We start from the raw sequence: 22657 nt of genomic DNA on the forward strand, positions 1-22657 counted from the left end.
AACTTTCATCACAGACATGAGGCACTTTTCTTTGGTGTGGTTTTCATCAGACCTCACACAATACTACAAATATTCTGACTTTTCCAAGACAGCATTCTCAGCAGCAAGACTACAGTACCTGCAATAGCCCTTCCCAGAAACTGGGGGTGTTGCGGACACTGGGGCTGTCACCACTGACAGCTCCCCCCATCCCAGCTCCTGCCGTACTCCTGGAAACATTGAACCAAGATACTGAATGCAGGCTTGGGGTTTGCCTCCTGGCTTTTACCACTAATCAAAATGCATGCGTTAAGAGTGTCCTAAAAGTGAACTTTAAAGTTTGCACACAAGTAAGTGAGTTTTGAGACCTTTAGACAATGTATTTATAGCCTCAAACAAAAATCCTTCTGCACTAACAGGCACACTAGTATTCAAATTAGAAGGACTGCTTATAACTCCGTAACATCATCTACAGTCTAAAAGCTTTTTAAATGAGGTTCACAACCATTAACAAGGTAAATATATTTGTAGATTTGTTGGGGCAATTACAGTCATTTAAAAACCAATGCATAATAACGGACATGAATTAAATAAGCCATTGCTAATTAAATGTATTAATGCCAATTTATAAAATGAATGCATCTAGCTAATGCATTACAGCTAGTTTTGTTCTGTAAATAATTGAGCAGTGATACATGCAGAATTTGCATCACTGGGCATTGCCAGTGCCCAATAGCAGTTACAATAAATTTGCCCCAGTGGAACCAATCTACTGACTACCAACCAGGTTCTCCTTTTGTCTGTCTGGTCTACATTTTCCTTTGCTCTGTGAGAAACAGTTGCAGAAGAATGGAGCTAGTTAACCCCCAAATATGGGACACAATTACAAAGCATTTGTGAAGACTTTAGTTTGAAGTGTGCTCTTCTGCCAATTATAATTTGCAGCAGGTACAACACTCCCAGGCTATGGAAAAGCCATTTCTCTGTCCTGGGAGAGTTCATTCAATTTTACCTAATGCTAAAGTGTTCAATAGCACAATTTTCCTCCTTTTGCTTTCATCCTTTTGGAAATATCACCAGTCTGGAGTTAACTAATTGACCACAGACCTGAGGAGCCAGACCCAAAGCAGCCCCACAGGGTGCTGTGCAGTGTCAGCAGCTGCAGAGATGCACAGAAAGGATGAGAACTAGTCTGGGCTCTTCTGGGCATCCCAGACCTGGCCTTGCATGTGAAAGCACAGGATGCAGGATCTGGCTGAATTCCTGAGCAGAAGAGAAGGACACACAGACTTGACCTTAAGTGTAAGAAAGCTCCCCACCCCAGCCGGACCTCGTGACTCCTGGGGTTCAAGTGCAGTTGGCTAAAAGACTCAGGGCGCTTGGGCAGATCCTGACCTCACCATGAAATCACTAAGATGGGTCAGACAAATCACTCACGACTTGAACCCATTTCTTTCTGCTGGCTATAGAGTAGGCCCAGACACTAACTCAAATGGTGACACTTACCTTTCCAGGGCCTAAAGTCAGGGCACACGGAGGTTGTGCTGAAAGCTCAGCTGGTGAGCAAGCCCAGCACTCAGGGGATGATAGTCTGGGCTGATTTTGCATTCAGAGCTTCCTGCTGATGTAAAAGGGGCAAAGCTGGGACAATGCAAACAAAAAGGACACATTTTTTATCTTATTTTTCCTTGGCAAAAAACTGATATGTGATTTGCCCAAACACATATGGTTTCTAGCAGTAACTCCTTTGCAGCTGGAAAATGCCCACCCTGTACAGCCGCACACGTATGTCTCCTGTCACAGGCTTTAGCTGTGCTCCAGGCTCCGACCTGCTGCAAGTCATACAAAGACACACAGCTTCCTTCAGCCAGAAAAGTGGATCACCCCACTCTCTGAAATCACCAGGTCCTGCCTTGAGGGGCTGAACAGCTTCTTCCCAGGAGAAGGTGCCATCCCCCCAGCATAATCAGTGGCAGATGACTTGGAGGATGAAGCACCTGGGTCCTCAACCCCACCATGGGCGGCTAGCTGCATTGGCTCCTGCTGGTACTCAGCACTTTGACAAAGTGCTGGAGGACCTTTTTCCTGAGATGGTTAGGAGGGTCTCACCCTTGTTTTTTTGGTGGGTGCTCAGGGAGGACACAAGCAGCAGCAGACACAGTCTGGTCAGTGGGGGATGGTGAAATGTGAGAGAGATCACCTTGGTCTAAAAGAAAAGTCAACCTAAAGAAAAGTGGCTACTTTTTGCATAAAGAACCCTGACATCTCACTTTCCCCAGTTTCCAGCTAAATCTCAGGTCCTCCACGCAGCAATTCCCTGGTTGGAGGGTGGTGTTTGAACACCGAGGAGCTGGTGACCACAGGGCTCCTCTGCCTTCAGGAGCAAAACTCTGCTTGCAAGAGGCATTTCTTTGGCCCAGAAACACTTACCTGCTTTTTTAAATCTTTGTGTTTACTCAGTTCACTGCCAGTGTTGGGTTTTGCAGAGGAGGAAGGGTTGGGGTTGCAGCATGGCTGGGGAGGTGAGTGGCAAAGCTGGGATGAAGGAGAGGGGTTAGGGCTGAGGGGTCTGTAGGGCAGGAAAGCAGCCTCAGGGCTGGTCCTACAGACTTGTCTCAGGAGTCTTGTTCCAGTGATGGAAAAGTCACTTCCCAGGGTTTCCAGCTTTCCTTAAAAATGAGCAACCACATGGGTCCCTGCTGCCAAACTGCCTTGAACTGTCCTACTGCCCTATTGCCCTGCTGCCAGCCCTGCCTGCCCTCTTCCACATCAACCTCAGTTCTGCCTTGGATGTCATTCAAATGCTGCAGCTCTGCCAGCCCCAGAGCCTCAGCATCAGGCTGTGCTGGGGATGGGGCTCTTCACCACTCAGTCCCTTCCACTCAAACAAGGGCAAAGAGTGGGAAGGAAAGAGAGCACTGGAAGTGCCAAGTGGGCAGCTATCTCCAAAAGCTCACAAACAGAAAATGTTCATCTCTGACTAATGCAGCACCCCTAAAGAATAGCCTGGCCAGCTGTATTTAATTGCCTGGTTTAGTCAGATATGGCTGGAAAATCTCACGCCTGTCAGTTTTCTCCCCCTAAAGCAGCAAATTATTCACCATCCTCTTGTAGCATTTTGCAGCCAACTCTTTCCTGTGATGATTTTCAAAGGATGAAGAATGAACACCCTGATGACATTTCTAGTATCTATAAATATCTCCCCACTACCCTGCCTGCCGAACTGGTGAATTATGCAGGAAGATATATATATAATAAAACAATTGGATCCATTTTGTTGTCAACATCCCATTCTTCTTCAGCTGGCAAGGGAATAGCCCAGGCTGTTGCTCTGGAGGTGTTTAAAAAACAGGTAGATGTGGCGCTTAGGGACATTGTTTAGTGATGGACTTGGCAATGCTGAATTAACGGTGGGACTTGATGATCCCAAAGGTCTTTTCCAACTGAAATGATTCTCTGATTCTATGGAATGAGAGCCAGACCTGACCCCTCTTTGACAACTAGTGCAGGACAAGGCAGGAGGACCAAGTCCCTCACTAAGTATCAGGGCAGTTTGAGGTGACTCACGCAGAGCTGCAGGTCTCTCCAGGCTGTGGACTCCCACCCTATGAACCCCACAGCTGCCTGGAAACAGGATCCTGGAAGTTCCAGTGCCACCATATAGGCAGTGGAAACAGAACTGGCTGATGATCCTCCCCTTCCCCCTCAGCCCTGGCAAGCAGGGACCTCTCACAGTGAGGTGATGTTTGTCGAGGTGCTCATTGACTTTGGGGATTCATCTGAGTAACAGGGTTTGTAGTGTTCCCAAAGGAGGGTCACCATCCCTGCTGGAGACCTGAGTCTGGCCCTGAGATTGTAACCTGGCATTGGGTTAGGGTGGGAAAGTTTGGAGGTGCTCATCCGTGCTAATTCCACCGAGACCAAATCCTGCGCACATCTGCCATCTTCCCCTTCCATCCTACGCCGCCTGCCTGTGACACACGGGCTGATACCTGCAGGGAGTGCAGAGATGGCACTGAACCCCACAGGTGAAAACCCCACGGCTGCTTGCATGGGGAGGGGCAGAAGGATGCTGCATGCTTGATGCGGAAGAGAAACAGCAAATACCAGCGCAAGGCTGGGTCCTGCGCTGCGCGGCGAAGCGCTGCAGGCTGCACAGAGCGCATGGCACAGCCCCACTTCCCCGGGCAGCCAACCCAACCTCTCACGATTCCCAGCTCCCCAGTGCTCCACTTCTGCCGCTCAGAGCGATGCTCTGCCTGGCTTATTAAGCTAATGTGCACCCCAGTCATCCCCCTCTCTGCTTTCTGCTCTAAAACCCCAGCAGTTCTTACCCACCCCATTCGTAATTACAAATGCAGCTATCCAGATGTCCACGTTTGTCCCACGTGACCCTGCATGTACTCTCCATACGAGGAGCAAACATATAATACAGGCCTGCAGGCAATTTTTAAAGACTAATTCAGGAGTAATTATTTTTATTAGTAAATTTCTATCATTATGAACTATTCTTTAAATCCTTGTGGTGCATTTTTACTGCCGATCATATTAAGCACATTGGATATTAACACTGTTTTCAATGTTTCTAAAATTTATGGGAATACCATCAATAAAGAGTTTACATCAACAACAACTAATGATCAACAACAACTTTTGACATCACACGTATGACAAAGAAACACTCATGTATAGAAAGGAACAAGGCCTGAAGAATCTCACGGGTCACTGGACTATCTAAGGATTTTGGAGAAAGCTACTGACTTTAAAAATACTTTGGATCACCAAAGAAATAAACATTACATTCAGCATGAGCTTAGCACTCTCTGGGTGTGGAAGATCTGGCTCTGAGTTGGGACCTCCCAGTGCTCCAGGGCAGCAGTATAGGAATTAGAGGATATTGATTTACAGCAGCCAAGAATCTGGACCACATGCCCCCCCTGCACCTCTCTCACCTCCTTGCAGGCTCTCTTCAGGCTGGGTGCCCAGTGCTCAGAGGGATGGAGCCTGGGTTCAATCTCAGGATATTATTTTTGAAATTGTCTGAGAAAAACATCATCAGGGATTTGCAAATGAGGTGCTCCGCTGGTGAGCCTAGATCTGCAGCAGCAATGCCACACCAGCGAGCACCCACTTGGAAGGATTTTCTCTAGTTTTAAGGTTAAAAGTCCACACATAAGTTGGCCCTCTTTGGCGTGTTTTGTATACAGGACACGGGTACATACTGCGGGTATCTTGTTTGTCAGCAGGAATAGCTTTGATGAAAATGACAGGCATGGCCGGCGTTAGTTCCTTGAGCCTGGCATCTGTGATTATCCCAGCCTACAAAGGAGAGAAGACCAAGTCTTAGCTGGATTTCCAAGATATCCATCAGGTGTACCCCAATACGCATGATCCTCTCTAATGTTTATACAAGCTGGTCTTACTGGGGAAGTGCAAACACCTTTTCTGAGGCCAAGGGAGTGGGTGAGTCTATTTGAGGTAAGGAGGGTCCGGATCACACACCTGCCCTGTTTTATCAGAAGCCTCCCTCAGGCGTAGCTTATCCCAAGGGTACAGATGCCTGCCCTCCCCAGATGCTCAAACCCTCACACACCTGACCGGACTCTGCAGGGGAGCGATGTTCCTGGCTGTCCCACCACATCATCCTCATTTAGCTCTTACTCAGGGTTTCGCCAGACCAGAAGCACCTTGTGGGGAGCACTGCTTGTGCTAGGACCAGTCGTGGACACCTGAACATGGTTCAGGATGGAGAACAACGCTCGCTTAAGAAGACTCTAAAAGGCACCAAGTAAGTGTCCCACCACACCACCAAAATTTGGGCATGGCCTGGGATACACTTGGGTGGGCAATGAACGCACACAGTGCTTTGTGTGGCCCCAAAAGGCACCACAGCCTTGTTTCCACTCCCACAGGTGCTCCCCCCAGCAAAGGGGATCCACGACTGTTCCTGAGGGAATATTATCATTAAACAACAAGTCCATATGATCCTCTCCAAAGCAATGCTCTCACTCAGCAGGCTGCCCGACCCAGGAGAAGGATAGTATGCTGTCAGGCCATGAAATCAGTGGCTTGGTTCTCTAATCTGGGTCTCTCTGGCAGCTTCCCTTTCTCTTTCTGGCAATAAAATCCCCTACACATCAATCAATTTCCAGGAAAACCTGTAAAATTTCTTAATGGAGGCTAGAGAGACCAAATGGAAACAAATACAGAAATGGAAATAAAACTTCTCAGTGCTAAAGAAACTGCCTCTCACTGCAGCTTAGCTTCACATATTATTATTTCAAATACTCTTAGATCAGAGTTGAGGGATGAGATTCAACCTCTCTGGTAGTTTATTTGGTTTTGCAAATCAGAGAAGAAAAATAATTCCTCTTGCAACACACCTTGGTTTAATTGTACTAATGCCATCTGTTATACTAAGCTATAATAAATCCAAGTCTGATTTAGGATTTTATATTTCCAACATGCTGAACAAACATTACATAATTCTTATAATACCTTGCAAAGATGCTATTTATCAAATATTATTATGTGCTATTTTAAATCCACATCTTTCATTTCTGAGGCTCAATTTTGATCAGATCTTTTACTGCTGACGATTATTCAAATCAAATTTCCAAGATATATGCTACCTATTTCTGGGCTAACAAGAGTTGAAATCTTCCTGAGATATCTCTATGGAACATATAATTTTGTTATGTCTGGGCTGATTTTCATTTGCATTTTTTATCGTTCTCATCATCAGAAATTAATTGTGCTCTGAAAGCGATTTTCCCTAACTACTGGCACAGCACACCTGGTAAAACGCCACTGTTCTGTGCCTCAAGGCTCAGGCCTCAGATCTTAAAGAATTCTTCACTTCTGCTTGTCCTGGCTTCTCAACAGGCAATTTGAAGAGCAGATGTATTGTGCTGCCACATATGGATGGGCCCAAAGACACAGAAAAGCTGTCACAAGCCAGGGATGCTCATAGATGGGCGCAAGCATCTGGCCATGTCCCCTCCCACCCCACTGCGTGTTGGGGTGTTAGCAGCACAGCCGCACCCGCACCACAGCTGATCTAGGGTCAGTTGGCTTGAAGACCTTCAGCATGGCTTGGCTGTCTTTCAGGTAGGGTTGCCTCTGCCTGCAGAGAAGGGGAGCTGGTGATCTAACCAACTGCGCAGGCAGCAGGGAACATCACTCCAAGGTGGTCCAAAAATTGCTGGGGTGAGTGGCTTCAGCTGGGTGTGGGGAATGAGCAAAAGAGGCATCCATGGAGCACGCAGTGAAGACTACCTAACGAAGTGCTGTCCAGTAGAGCCAACCGAAAAAGGAATTTTTATCAGAGGAGTTTAAGAGTTGAGATGCAGCTGGAAAAGGTTTTGCCAAGTTATTAATTTTTCAGAACAACCATAAATAAGAGACTGCCTGTTCACAGCACAATTTGCAAGTGTCCCCTCCATGGCTGCATCGTAAGTTTATCACTGGAGACCTCAGCTTGAGCCACATCCTACTCTCGCTGTCAGAGCTCACAAATACATGGGCATTACTGACAGCTGACATCTGCAGGAAAAGGCTTCACATGATGCCCCAGCTCACCCCTCTGGGAAAAATTTCAACCTCTGATGCATGAGACCTGAGGTACCTGGTGCCTCTGCAGAAGAACGTGGCAAGCTGTGGTTTGGGACTGTAGCACCAGAACTGGGCTGTGTCAGGGCTGGGTGACACACTGATGTTGTTTTCATCTGCATCCACTGCTGGGAGCATCTCAGATGAAAACAAGTGCTGTGCAACTGTTCCCAAAGTTTTTGAAAGCCAAACAAACGCGACTGTTCCTTGCCACACAGATGCACCCTTCAAAGCCTCTCCACTGGTTTAAGACTGGTGCTTCACACGGGACTAGCTTTAAAAAGCACACAGAACCCACAGCTGGTGCAGCTCAAAGGCGGCACGGTGCCCTCAGTGTTAAGCCCCTGCTCAGCACGCTGTGCGTCTCAGCCAAGGACAAGGTGATGTGCTGTCTGCACCTGGCAGAGCCTCGTGGGGCAAAACCCACCTCTCCCCTTGTCCTGTCACGGTCCACTGCCCTTGGTAAGGAGCAGGGCCCACACTTGGCATCAGTTTTGGCTCTCCATTGCTGGAAGCAAGAAAGCCAGGAATCAATCAGCAATCTCCCATGGCTTAAGAGAAAATATCTCATAGTGGCACCAGTCAAACTGTCTCTCACTGAGTCCCACTGACTGTAACAGTGCAACAGCAACAGATCATTTGGACTCAAAATAACCTGCTTGGCTTCATTTCATCTAATAGCTGCCTGCTGTTTTGTAATGAATGTTTTATAAATTTAAGACACCCAAGGGCAAACATAAATGTTTAAATAAATAGAAAAATGGGAGCAGCAGAACATAAAGGGACCTTTTCCTTTTTTGGAGGCACAATCTAAATGTGAAATATTCTTTTAAAAGTGGATGTGATCCCCAGAGTAGTTCTAAATATGACCTGCCACTCAGGAGAGGATTAATTTGGAAGGAGTGTACAACCCAAAAGAACTGTGCACCTGTTTTAAAAATGCTGCATCCATTAATATATACTGGTGCTCACTGGATTACAGGTAAAATGAATAGTTCCACTAGGTGGAAATGATATTTCAGTGTGAGCAGCAACATACGAAAATATTCTTTTCCTTTCTGAAATAAATTGAAGCATGATACCCAAAGATTATGAATGGTTCTATAAATGTAATTGCTCGGTATCTTTCAATCACACGGAAAATGTAACCAGAAAAAGCCATTTACTAAAGTCTGGATGGTCTCTGAAGACAAACCTCTTTGCTGAATGCAATCACCTGTACAAGTTATTGGAGAGAGGTGAAGGGGATAAGCCTTGTTCTCAAAAGTTCTCAAAAGATTTCTGACTTTGCACCACCAAAATTTCTCACTCTTCACTTCTACTGCCACCTGGGGATGGATGGGCAAAACCTAGGCAGAAGTCAGCCGTCTGACTATTATATTGTCCAGTAATGGTGGTAACGATAGTAAAGGAAAGCATAGCAGCGGTCATTGGAACTTGTTTTTAGTGGGGTATTCGATGTGGAAGACCTGGAATTTTTGTAAAATTCAAGGGGTTTGTAAGATAGCCACACCGAAGGCTTAGAACAAGGCAGAGAACTGTAGGACCAGGGCTGGGGAGATGGGCTGGGCTCTCCTCTGCTGCTGTGACTTCTGCTATGAGCAGAGCCAAAACCATGGAGGCAGGAGACCTGACCTTATACCCATGTGAGATCTTTACTGCAATCTTCTGACAGAGCTTTTGCCAATGTCCCTGGCTGTCTGTGGCTGTCCAGACCCAATGCACACATTGACCAATTTCCAGAGAGAAAAACAGCCTGGAGCTTTGACCTTCCCAAGGACTTGGGATAAAATGCACTGGATGCCATCAGTCGGTAAGTTCAAAGCTTTGCCCAGTTTCCTATCCTTCACGGAAAACTAGTGCAGAGAGGGAGCTGAAAAATAAGCGGAGGGTATTCCAGCTGAATTGCAAGGTCAGGCTGGGATGGGATATGGCAAGCATGGCCTCTCTCCTCAGCACCCTACCACCGAGCCCCACAACACATAAGGGAGGATCCTCAAGGTTAAGGCTCTAAAGAACTGCCTCTGAAACAGAAGCCTCTTCTTGCAAGACAGTAAAGTTGACACAGATAAGTAAGTTCTGGGTGACCCACTTTGACCAGCCTTCACTGTCGCAGGTTACTGGCAGCAGGAGCATCGAGGTGGCTGCCCAGAGGAGCTGCATGAATCACTGTCACCTAATCTTCAGGGGCAGCACAGCCCAGGAGCCATGGTACCACGGGCCCGGCACCTCGGAGGACCAAGCCCAGTGGGGATTTGTCAGCCTAATGGCTCCCGCTCTGCAGACTGCCTTGCTAACAGCTGACAACCGTCAGAAGGAATGACAGGGACAATTGTGCTCCTCCGGGATGTTGCTCTGAAAGGTGCATTGCGAGAAGGGCACCGACAGCTACATGGGCAGGAAACAGCAAGCATGCTGCTCCCCTTCGGCTGCCCGGCTGGTGGGTATGGTTCTACCTGGGCTGCTCTGAGGCTGGCTGTGCTATAACTGAAAGGTACTGGGCCACATCCAGCAGAGGAAAGAATAAGAGCAAGAGCCACCCACACTGTTCTGTTTGTCCAGAACCAGCCTACCCTGCCTGACCCCCTGCTGAGACATCAGCCTGAGTCCACATGGACCACAGAGACTTCATGCATGCTGTATTTAGCACCCTAAGGGGATGGCTAAAGGATGTGATTAATTTCTGGTCACAAACCCTATCTATGCAGATGACATCCTGTAGCACCCGACAGTGGTCTGGATTTGGCACATCCCATCCATTCAGCTCTGGGAACATAAAGGCGTAGGAAATCAGAGTCCTCTCCTCTCTCCCCACTGCTGCTAAAGAGGCAACAGAGCAGTGATGCTGCAAAAGTCTGCCCCGCCGCTTTTGGAGGCAGCACTGAGAACACAACCGTATGAAGGTGCAAGGGCAACACAGCCCTGAGAGGACCCCACATTTTCTAAAGCCTGTAGTAACACCGCAAGTACTGACCACAGTTTAGTCAACATACACTGAAGCTGAGATTCACTTTGTAAAAACAAGATGTACCACTGCAAGTTGGCCACCCTGAGCTCCCCTCACAGCCATGGAACAGACAGTTCCAAGGAGCGATTCATCCAACCACCTCGATACCCACCCCAGCCTGCAGCCATGGTTCACATCTTCCCCACTCCTGCAAGGCACCCCAAATGACTAGTTTAGATGAGCACCTGTCCGGGCTGCAAAGTTCCCCAGAGCACAGTACTGACCCACAAAAGCCTAACATCTGCGGCTTCTCTCTCAACACGAGAGCCTTGGTGACCTCACCTGTGCATCCCAGCGCGCACCCTCCATGAACAAACCGTGGACGTACGCCCCTTCCCGAGGAGGACTGGCAAAATCTTCTCTGTTCTTTTTTGTCACATCGCACTGCAAGGTCATCTTGTCCAAAGGCCACCCATTTTTTCGGGCTGCGGACTGCATGATGGCTGTCAGGATGGACTGGGGATTGAAGAAGCCACCAAGCCACAATGTGGCAGGTAAAGAGAAGTCTCCTGTCCACGCCTCCAGCTCCTTGATGCGAGTGAGGAGGTCAGCAAACCACGTGCCCAGGCTGGCTGTGGAAGGGTAAGCCCTCTTTATCCAGGACTCCGGCACCATGTCCAAGAAGAGGGCATTCTGCAGATTCTCCATGTCACTTGTCATGGTCAGTTCTCCCTGAGTGAGAAAGGGTGTAATTAGCACTGGAAACTCTAACCTGAACAAAGCCAGACTGGAAGCAGAAGCTGAGCTAGGAAGTGTGGAAGAGCACAGCATCCTACACAGTCACTGGTGTTCACGTACTGGGGATTTCTTCATGTTTTGGGTTTTCATGAACACCTTCTATTGCATATTCCTGCATCCTCATCTTCCCTACTGTAAAAATACTACTTGGAGGAAAAGTTGCAAAACAGTGACAGTGAGCATGGGTTTCCCTCGGCTGTCCCAGCGTTGCTTCTGTTTTCTCTCATGGACTGACCATCTTTACAGGGCAGGTTTTCGGAGGTGCAAAGCTGTTTTTACTCAGGCTGCCAGGGCAGGATACTGGAGTCTGTGATGACTTACTCTAAAACTGTCCAAATGTTTATTATGTCCAGTCCTATCCCCCTCCTCTCCTCCACTTTCCCTCACACCTCTCCTCCTCTATTACTTTGCAGAACAAGTCTTTCTTTCTAACTTCACATGTTGCCTGCAAATGTAATCACAGTTTCTTTCACAGCAGGGAAACACACAACAAATTAAGATATGATTCAGCCAAGTGAGATAGAGAGAGAGGTTTGACTTTTCCTTTATCCAGCAATTAATTTTTTTAAAGCTTTCAGAAACCTGTATCAGTTTCACCCAGGCAGGAGAAGAGCTGGAACATCACTGCATGGCCAAACAGGGGCTCTGCACAGCAGTAACATGCACCCCTCCTGAACTTCTGGTGTTCTGCAGAGAGTCCCCAGTGTCTGCTAGTTTAAACTTAAGAAAATTCCTGCTGCATCCAACTGAAATTACATTAAATCTAAGGGAGAGATGCCTGGATGCTGAAAGGACAGCTAAGAGACGCCAGTAGGAGGTGCAGCAGTTTGTGCAGCAGGTTGCACAGAGGGCACACAGACGGGCTCACACACGCTTGCTTAGCATCGGTGGCGACGTGCCACAGGGCACTGCCCCCAGCACCATCCGCATCAGCTGTCCCTGACACAGCAGAGGCCTCAGCTCAGACCAAGCTGGTGATGGAGCCTGCAGCTCAGCGTGTCTGGGACTGCAGGCAGTGCCTGGAGCCGCTCACTGAGCCTGGGGCTGGGAGGCTCTCTCCTTGCCTGTAGGTGTGCGCCGGTGGAGGACCTGCAGGATCTGCAGGAGCAGGCCAGCAAACTGTTTAGCATCAGAGATAATGAGAAGGAGACCAACTGGATCTTCCCTGAGACCATGCAGCTAAAAGAGGAGCCTCGACTCCAAACAGCATCAAAGGCAGGCAGGCAGAGTCTGCGCCTATCTGCCTGGGAAAGGGAGACTCCCAGAAGGTGAATGTGAAGAAGAAGGTGAAGGCTGGAAGCTTGTGACTTCCAGCAACAGGAGCAAACCTTGTGTCCTCCCTGCAGATGCAAAGCCACAGAACAGGTTCAGTGCCCAGGTAGGGAATGAGAGGTTGGGAGCTCTGTCTGTCAAAGCATTCATGCTGATGGAGCCTGAGCCATGCAGCAGCACAGGAGAGATCAGTCAGTGACAGTAGTAGGTGACTCCCTGCTGCAGAGGACAAGACCTCCACCTATCAATCTGTCTTGCTGTCTGGGGACATCTACTGCACGCTGAGAGCTTCGATCCAGGATACTGCAGAAAGACTGCTGAGGTTTCTCTGGCCCTCAGACTACTACCCCACTACACTTTGCCACAGGGTCACCAACGATACCCAAAGCCATTCTAAGGGACCTGGACAAGCTGCAGAATTGAGCTGAGAGGAACCTCATGAAGTCCCACAGAAGGAAATGCCAAGAGTTGCACCTGAGAAGGAATAACTCCATGCACCAGTACACCCTGGGGACCAACTCCCTGGAAAACAGTTGCAGGAAAGGACCCAGGAGTCCTGGTGGGCAAGCAGCTGACATGAGTCAGCAACGTGCCCCTGTGGCAAAGGCGGCCACCAGTGTCCTGGGCTGCATTAGGAGGAGCATTGCCAGCAGGTTAATGGCAGCACTCTGCTCGGCACTGGTCAGGCCACCTCTGGCACGCTGGGGCCAGTGCTGGGATTGTTCAGCCTCAAGAAGAAATGGCTCGGAGGGGTCCTTTCAATATCTGCACAGAAGACGGAGCCAGATGTTTCTCAGGGATGTCCAGTGACAGGACAAAAGGCAATGGGAACAACCTGACATACAGGACATTCCATTGAAATACAAGAACAAAATTTTTTACTGTGAGGGTGGCTGAACACTGGAACAGGTTATCCAGAGAAGCTGTGCAGTCTCCATCTGTGAAAGTTTTAAAAACCCACCAGGGTGTGGTCCTAGGCAACCTGGTCTACCTGACCCTGCTTTGAGCATGGGGCTGGACTATACAATCTCCAGAGCAATTAACCTGTGATTCTGGGATGCTCAAGCCAAGTAGCCTGCAAAGACAAAAGCTGGCAAATGCACGCTCAGCTTCTACCGGTGCATAATGTCCTTCAGAATTTAAATATTTGCATGCCCCATGCTGAGCTAGAGGGCTACAGCACACCATAGCAGTTTGGAGACTTACAGCTATTGTTAATCACTGGTTTCAATTATAAATACTCACTTTTGTCCCCTTATCGCTTTGCCAAAATTTATCCAACTTACAATTTCTCTTTGCCTCAGGCTGAGTGTTTTTGGAAAGATTAACTGAAATCAGTTGAGCCATTGCTGAGAATGAGGGTGAGGGAATTGGGTCAGTCTATTCACATTAAAAAATTCCAACTGTCCTTTCGCAGGACTTCAGTGCCTCCAGCCATGAGGTCAGCAGAGGTGCCTTTTACTGGAGCCACAAAAATCTATGAAGCTTTAGCAAAAGTTGAAATCTGCTTAAAGCAACCCCAACACGTATTTAGCAACGGCTGTCAGAGTCCAGCAGCTACAAATCTTTGCAGTTTATTCCTGTGCCAACCATGTCCTGCAGAGCTCTGATCTGCAAATCACCCTGACAGGCTACAAGCCCACAGCCGGACACCCAGCCAGACCAGGCAGAGCCATGGCAAGCGCTTCTGATGATGGTCCACGCTGCATCGGGCACTAACGAGGGGAAGCGGGCTCAGTGCTGAGTGATCAAGGCTTAGGGCAAGCAAGCCTGCTGGCACCCTTGGGGTAGCAAGCGTTTTCTCCAAGGAAGCGCGCTGCAAAGAGACTGGAGACTCCTGAGCTTGGGAGACAGCTTGTCATCAGAACAGAAACCCTCTGAGCTAACCGCGCTGTTGCAAATGCAACACTCGGAGCTGCTGGATGACAGCTCAAAGGGCTTGGATGCGTATCTGCCCCATACACTGTGTCTTATCAAAGGAAAGAAGGGTTTCAGCTGAATCCTGGCACTGGAAATGTCCACTTTAGTCCTTTTGGCTTTTTAGCACTTGACTTATAACCCTTATCTTTTCTTTTTTCCCTTTTACTTTTTAAATTCCTGTGGAAGTTTCTGAACTTCCACAATAAAATGCATTCTGTCCAGCAATAAGTGAGGGCAGTACTTCGAGGGGATGTGCCTCCCCAGCACCCAGCACCAATTCAAATCAGAGCTAAGGGCACTTTTGTACTGCCCCGTGCCTGGAAGCCACTGCAGCCCTGGGGTGCCCATTCAGAGTTACCCCACCACCACCAGAAATCTGTGGTTTCCCATCCAGAAGTCCCCTGGGCAATGGTCATTTCTCAATAGGATGGACTGGTACAAGGCATTATTAAACCTTTGCTCCAGAGATGACTTTTTAAAAGTAGTAAGCTTTTAAAGGCAGCAAGCATCTGAACCTGTTGGGTTTCCCCATGGAGAATAGATTTCTGATGGACAGAGAAAATCATGTGTACAAAGGTTTTAAGATGGTCTTGGTATTAACAGTTCTGAAGCTAAAAGCAACAAATAAGGTTGAACGAAAAAGTAGAGGCAGGACTATTTGCAATTAGTCCTAAATCATGAGGAACAATCATAACCACCTTTCAAAATACACGTCGCCTTCTATCATTTCTTGTGAGCAGGGACCAGGTAAGTCTCTGCCAGTAAATCATCTCATTATTTCTACTCAATGATTTTACATTTGTAGGGAATCTCAAAATGATGGGTTACCCAGTGAAAGGTCTTCAAAGTCCTGGGTAATTCCAAGCACAAGGGTCAAACAGAAATGAAAGATGTCTCATTTTGGTATTTGCCATTAGGTGTCAAAGAAATAGAAAGGCAGTGCATGCCCCATCCATCCTCCCTTAGGCACCTGAGCTGTTTCCCTTTATCTACAACACACTAAGACCACTTACTGATGCACAGTTAAAGTTTACCCAACAAAAAAGCATGGGAGGTCTGATCAGAGGGGCTGGTAATGAGCTTCACAAGGCTGTCAAAATTACTTGACCGCACCAGGGGCAGCTGCCACGGCTTTGTTATTTAATAACTTCTGTTGGCAGGCAGACTCTGAAGTACCATTGCAGTTCCTTCATGTCACATGGGTCATCATCTCCCATCTCAGGAGAGCTTGGACACTGAAAGGACCAGTCTCTGGTTAAAACCATGACCAGACCATGCAGGAAGAAAAAAAATTTCAAGGGGCAAAGTACTGGCCACAGTGGGACACTGGCAGCCACAGGGGCTTCTAACAGCAACAGCCAGAAGTGGTTTGCACTCCTGGAAAGGTTTTAAAGAGGATAAAAATATTGCAAAATGTGTGCAAGTAGTCAAATTGATTTAAAGACATTACCCTTATGACCATATATCATGTCTAGTTTTACTTTCAGGAAACAAATGAATTAGCAAATGTAATTCTCAGGAAGGCTTAAGAAAAGCAATTTTTAAAGCCTGCGCACTCAAGCATACTCATTGGAATCTCCTGTGAGGGTTCAAAGCATCTATAGCAGCTATCTCATACAGTTGTGCAAATACAATTATGCATAAATTTGCATTTCAGATGCTGAATACTAAAGCGCATCAGGAATGATTCAAGTTACTTTTTTTTTTTTTTTAATTTTTCCCCCCCAAAATGCTGGGAGCAATTTTCATTAAAGACATCCTTGAAGGAAATCCTAATCAGCCTGCAGACATTCCCTCAAGATGAGCAGACTATTGTCACAAATTGTTTTCTTAGTTAAGGTTATTTTCACTCGATACAGCAAAATACCCGGCTAGCCTTACAAAATTTGGTGTCCTAATTGTGGAGGTTTATCCTTCACTGAAGTTGCAAAATAGAAAATCTTCTTGCAAAAATGACACTGGGTACAACATTAACATGCAAGAGTTTCAGCCCAGCCTCTGGTCTCACCGAAGTCATCCAGAACAAAGGGCTTTGAAATGAAACATGCCAGTTATTTCTGATGGCTACCAGTCTATTGCAATTTCTCTTCCCTTAATGGGATGTCTCCTATTTTCGGACCAAACAATCACTTTCCGCTACACAGACACAATGAATCATTCAAAAATTCAAATTAGGCATGACATTTCCAAATCGCCTTCTTTTAGCAGATAGTCAGTTAAAAACAGTAAGACTTGCTTCCTCTGTGTTTTATTTATTCTCTTCTGAGTTCTGTGGTTCCTCTTATGTAAACTGCCCTCCTCTGAGTGCTGTCAGTACAGATTCCCAGTCCCAGAGATTATCACGCATCAACAGTTCCCATAGGAGATGCTCTCAGAAGGAACAATTAAAGAATGATTTCTCTCCCAAACGGAGTATGAGAACTAGCTGTCAAGTCAGGACAGTAGCACTGCCCTCAGAAAGAGCCAACAGGAGGGCCAAGCATCCCTGGGTCATTATGTGGTACCCAAGGCATGGGCAGCAGCACAGGTCATGCACGACCTCTAACTCAGCTCTGCAGGGACCCACGTGCAACCTTTGCTTGCAGGTACAGAAGAATTGCCCACAGGTGATATCTCAGACCCGTCAAATTTGTCTGTGAAGCACACACCAGATGAAGAGATGCTAACACAAAATGGTACTGCTACTCATCTGCTTTTAGTAGTTCTTAAGTCCTGGCCCCGTGGTGCCACTGAATCACACCACAGGTATTGAGGCTGTCGGGACCAACCTCCACAGTCATTAGAGGTGCCTTTTCTGCAGATACCATCTCACTTCCCTGCCATGATTTGTGGCAGGGTTTGGGGGAGAAATTTGCACCCTCTGTTATTGCCTGACTTCTGTGGTTTGTCTGTGGTTTATTTAAGCCCATGCATCCGCTCATTCTCCCTACCAATATTAAATTAGCTTATTCTTCTCCATATTAAATTTAATTGCTACACATTGTCACAGTTACAATTATATCTTGTTTGGTGCTCCAGCACTGAAATACTAAATCACTTCTGTTTACCTGTCTCAGGAAACAGAATTTTCAGTTCCGCTGCCTTATGCTAGAAAACAAAGGATATCAGTTTATAATTGACTACATAAATATCAGCCTATTTTCAAATGGACTGTACATACTGGGCCACCACGAAGTGTATATGATATGTCTCTCTCTCCAATCAAGACGATAAGCATCAGCAGCGTACGCAACGCAGAAGTTCCTGAGCTAGCAGGGACCCGGGCTGCTGGGTTCACAGTGTACAGCACAACACGGCTGGGATTTAGAAGCAGCCTAGTCCTTCCCCTCTGGAGCTACAGCTCCCTAAGGTCCCAGAGCCAGCCCTGTCACCTCTGCGTGCATGCTGCAGACATGTCCTTTGAAGATCTCTCTTCAAAACTGCCCTCATGGAAGGGTTGGGGTTATCATTCAGGGCCTCCTTGCTCATCTGTGAGCTCTTCTGCTAAGAGCATCATGCAAAGCGGTTGCAGTTCCTTCAAGTGTGATGGTTCCCATGTTATGCAAAATATTTTTGTGGGCTGAGTGCTTTGGTGAAATGAGATGACAGCCTGTCTTTCAGGAAATGATGGAACAGGGAATGTCCAGTGACTGATGTCTCCAATTGCTGCCTCCCACCATGAAATCATCCAGGGAGCAACTTTGTGGCAATGACACAGGGAAGGCATCAGGGTAACACTGAAGCCACCAGCTTTGCTTTGCAAACTCAGACAGCATTCCCCTGCTGCACTTAGGCTTTTCCAAGGAACATACAGCACTTGGCTACGGTGAAAATTCTTCTGGGATGACAAGGTGAAGGCAAGGTGTTGCTGCAGGGCACCAGGCTTAGCTAGGCAGGTCCTCACAGTGCAGTCTGACCTCTGCTGGGTTATCCCCTACTGGGCAGTCAGTAGCCTTTTATATTTTGTCCCACCAACTGCCTGGGAGAGGATTCAGCAGATGACTTCCCCTGCCAGTGAATGCAGCCTCAAAGCAGAGCCCCCTTGCACCTCCTGCTGAACCCAGAAATCTGCATCCTACCTGGCGTGCCCTGCCAGCTCCAGAGCCCTCACTGCTCTCCACACGCCCAGAGGGACACAGACGTCACCTTCCTGGAGCAGAGCGTAGCTTCTTACCAGGGTGGAGAAGCAGCTGTGGCTGGAGCGATCCTGGACAGTATCTCCATAGGGAAGGGCTGCTCCTGACCCTCCTCTATTAGCAAATGACTCATACCCAGCAAGGGGAGTTGTCTCTCTTCCAAAACTCTTGAGTTTTTAGGCTTTTTCTCTTAAAGCTCTGGACATTTTGTGTCCTTACACATAACTGTTCTCTTCTTTGATTTCTGCTCAGCTTGTGCTTTTAATAGTCTGTTACAAGTTGCCCCCATACTGAGACATTTTGTGAAGAGGTGTGATTTATTTGGCTTACCTTTAAATGGGCCACCTCTCAATTTCTGCGTGACTTATTGATGCTGTGCTACAATATCTGGTGGACAGAAGTGCCTGGTCTCTGCTCCTGAAAAGCAGTCATTGCTATGTGTATCTTTAACCTCTCCCAGCGCCCCTGCGCTCACGGCCTGCGGACAATGTGCCATTTGAAATCCATCTGTGAACCCTTCCCCTTGGAGTCAAGTTAGTTTTGCAGCCAGCAGCTCTGAATACAGAGCGTGACCCTTTCTGTTCCCCGAGCACCTTTTCCACTCATCAATGTTTCACTGCCAGCACCGAGAGCTCCTACCTTCAGCCCCAGATCCAGTTCCTTGAGCGAGCGCTTGATCTCACTGGTGAGGATGTTCATGCGCTCACATTCCTGGAAGGCAACCGCAACATATGGTGTCCTCTCCTCCACCTTTGCCATCAGTTCTACAAGGTTAAACTCATCCGTCAACTTCTCTAACATCTCTTCAAGAAGGGCTTTCACCTGTGGGCCAAAGGGAAAAGCCAGAGGGATGTCAGCAAACAACCGGCTGAGCCTGCTGGGCTGCAGCTGCCTGGTCATGGTGTGGAAGCTCCATCTGCCACTTTGTGTCCCTACAATGATCAGTGCCAGCTGCACGGGGCACGGCACCTTTCAGAGAGCTTGCCCCATCTCATCACAATTCAAATGCTTACCGAAGTTAATGTCAGATGAGAAGCTTTCAAAATGATGGTTTAAAAATGTCACTGTGACATGTAGCTGTCTCCTCTCGGCTCTCAAGCCTGTACTCTTCTCCTAAGGTCTGATGCAATGCAAGAAGACGGATGGGGCCATCGCCTCAGCTCAGCCCCAGGACAGCTGAGCTGATGAGCTGTTTTTCTGTGCTATATTGCTAGAGAGAGGTGGCTATGTAAAATGTAATTTTAAGCTGAATTTAGCATTCTGAACTAATGGAGCCATGGAAGAAACGCGTAATGAAACAAAACTATTTTCCAGTCACCAGCACAGTTTGATTTAGAAACGGTGCTTTATATCTGTAAACACTAAACAGGGAAATCTCCAACGCAACTGCAAGTTTCTAGTGTCTAAAAAATAACACAGACAAAAACCTTTCTGGCTGACAATGAGGCATGAAGCCCCTAATCTTCGTGGGCTCAACTGTATCTCTCAGGTTTACTTGGACTGTTAGGCATCTTGGTAGGGCAGTCTCTCACACAGTGCTTCTCCTTCCTTCCCTGCTGGGACCTAAGCAAGGCTTCTGCTTCCTGGGGATTTCTCAGGCACACATAACATGCGATTCAAGTTCTTTGATTTGATGTGCAAAACCCGGGGTGCAGGTGCCAGTGCCAGCTTCCAGCCAGCGGCAGAGCCAGCCCAGGGGAACTGTATTGCTATGCCCACCAAATTTCATATTTTGGACTCTGTACTCCAATTTCCTCCCACTGCTGCTCTTCCAAACCCTCTACACTCGTGTCAGACGTCACGGAGAGGTGATGATGTGTAGGCCGTTACTGCAAACAGCTAGGTGGCTAAAGCTAAAGCTCAGCTGGAAAAGCTCTTCAGCTGCGCCTCAGGTGCAGTATAGAAATATCCTCTAATTTGAAACTTCCCTGCAAGTCCCTTTGGCTCTGATGGTTTCACAACAATTACAGCTCGTTTTCTGTAATGTGGCCTCAGAAACCTGAGGGAGCAACTGGACTTGTCAGAGCCTCAGGAAAATGACAGGCTCTCAGTTTCCCTACAAGCTCCTAAAACCACCTCAGCCAAACTAAGGGCTGGAAATCCTCAAACGGAGGAGCTAAGAGCCAGCTCTTAACTCTCTCATTCAAGGAACAGGTGAAAAGGACACAGCCAGTGCTAGTTACAGCTCAGATAATGAGATCCCCCCTCCAGAAGAAAATTAGCTGCGGGAGCATCCCCCCAGGCACACACGGCCACACTCGTGTTGCTTTCAGGCAGCTTTCATTCTCAGAGGGAACGCAAAAGCCATGGGGACTTCTGTGCTCCTGTGACAGTCTTCTTGCCTGTCACCAGGAGTTTTCAGGGTAGCCATGCCCTGTGATACCATTGCTGGATCACTCACTGACAATTTTTCTTCTCGGGCCAAGGAGTTTCATCATATTTCAATAACAAAAAGACTGGGAGGAGAGCAGTAGTAATCACATTTGCTATCTTTGAGCATCTCCCTTTGCCTTTGCTACCTTGGGATTACTCCCCTCACCCCAAATTTCAGTGTGAACTGTAAATGGAACATGCTGAGCACTTCTAAGAGCACCTCAGCTGAAGGCAGTATGATCTCCAGCTCCACACCAAGCCAAAGGAAGCACATGTGAAATCACAGACTTCATATAAGCTTTCCGACGGCCGTTCATTACTTTGCAAAGCTTGAAACACAGAGCTGGGACCTTAAGATCGCAGAAATAAAAATACGAGTAAGCCTTGGCTGGTTTCAGATCCTGTTATGAATGCTTGGGCCAGATTTTAATGAGCTGTGTCTTTCGAGAGGAAGGACTGGGCTCAGCCCGGTACAGGGGCACAGTGATGGAGTTCTGCGGGAAATAAGGAATGACAAGGCTGCTGGGAGCCTGGGAGCTGGGTGGGACCTGGTGGCAGCAGCAAGAGGTGGGCTGAGCTCTGGGTGGCACACTGTACCTGGCAGGCAGAGCGCTCGGGGCTCATTGCTATGCCAGTCACGGCGTGGTGCACAGGGACCGGTGGCTTGGAGACAGCGGAGGCCACAGAAGGTTTATTTGCAACATCTTCAGAGGATGATAATTGAAGGCACTGCAGTTCAGGGGGTAATTAAAAGCCACTGTCCTATTACTGACAATACTCCAATTACATCTCACCATGGTGATGTTCTGCATAATACAAGGCTCGTGGGTTTAGACACTCGATTTGTAACAGCAAATGCAGAACACTTTGTAATAAGCAGTTGTGAGACAAACCTGACAGACTCTTACAAATGAGACAGGTACCAAATTCGGCAGCTCCTTCCTCTACCACTCTCACCGTTTCTTCCCTGGTCACCACTCCTCCTTCACCCATGCTGGTGTCCCGGGGCTGCATCTCCAACACGATGCGAAAGAGCCTCTCTGAGGTCTGGGTAAGGAAGCCGATCTCAGCGTTGGGATGGAGACCATACAGATAAGGAGACTCTGGAGGCAAGGCATCGTCTATGTACTGTACATAGGAGAAATTCAGGTTCCAGTTAGATACAAAGTCCAGGTCACTTTGCCTGCAGTGTTCACAGCACTGGAATTATCGCCCATCTGAGTAAGAAAGCCCAGGCTGACACAGCTCTGCTTGTGGCTGAAACACCGGTGATCTGATGGGAGAAAGGAGCGTAACAATTGTTTACAGAACTGCTCCTACTCCTGCTGTGAAAATTTAGTAATTGCTGAAGTTTGGCTTGGCTACATATCTCGGGCTTGGACCTTTTCTAGCAATTATCTGCTGCGCATTTCAGCATCAATATCCTGAAATCTCTTGTGGGAATTTAGCTTCCAGTAGTTAAGTTTTGTGAGTAAAACCAGCCTAATATGCCTATCTCTGCTACCGCATCTGTGTACAAAGAACAGATGAGACCAGTAAGAGGATCAACAAGACCCTTCACTGTCTCTCATTGAAACTGATGATAAAATGGAGCTTGAAAGGGCCATTTTAGCAAACGCTATGTGGATGTAATTTTCCAGGA

The 22657-nt window shown here is 47.6% G+C and overlaps 1 protein-coding gene across 1 annotated transcript in view; it reads right to left on the bottom strand.

The window, feature by feature from the left end:
• Positions 1–4381: 4381 nt before the first annotated feature.
• The window catches only part of DNAH9 (dynein axonemal heavy chain 9), a 186680-nt gene continuing 168404 nt past the window's right edge, over positions 4382–22657 (bottom strand). The window contains exons 66-69 of the mRNA XM_055723493.1: positions 21973–22143; positions 19282–19464; positions 10880–11269; positions 4382–5298 (exon numbers count right to left, since the gene is read on the bottom strand). Of these exons, the coding sequence (XP_055579468.1) occupies positions 5071–5298; positions 10880–11269; positions 19282–19464; positions 21973–22143 (972 nt within the window). The 3' untranslated portion in view covers positions 4382–5070. The remainder of the gene's footprint in view (positions 5299–10879; positions 11270–19281; positions 19465–21972; positions 22144–22657) is intronic.

This window comes from Falco cherrug, chromosome 1, assembly GCF_023634085.1.
Source record: "Falco cherrug isolate bFalChe1 chromosome 1, bFalChe1.pri, whole genome shotgun sequence".
NCBI classification, from domain to species: domain Eukaryota; kingdom Metazoa; phylum Chordata; class Aves; order Falconiformes; family Falconidae; genus Falco; species Falco cherrug.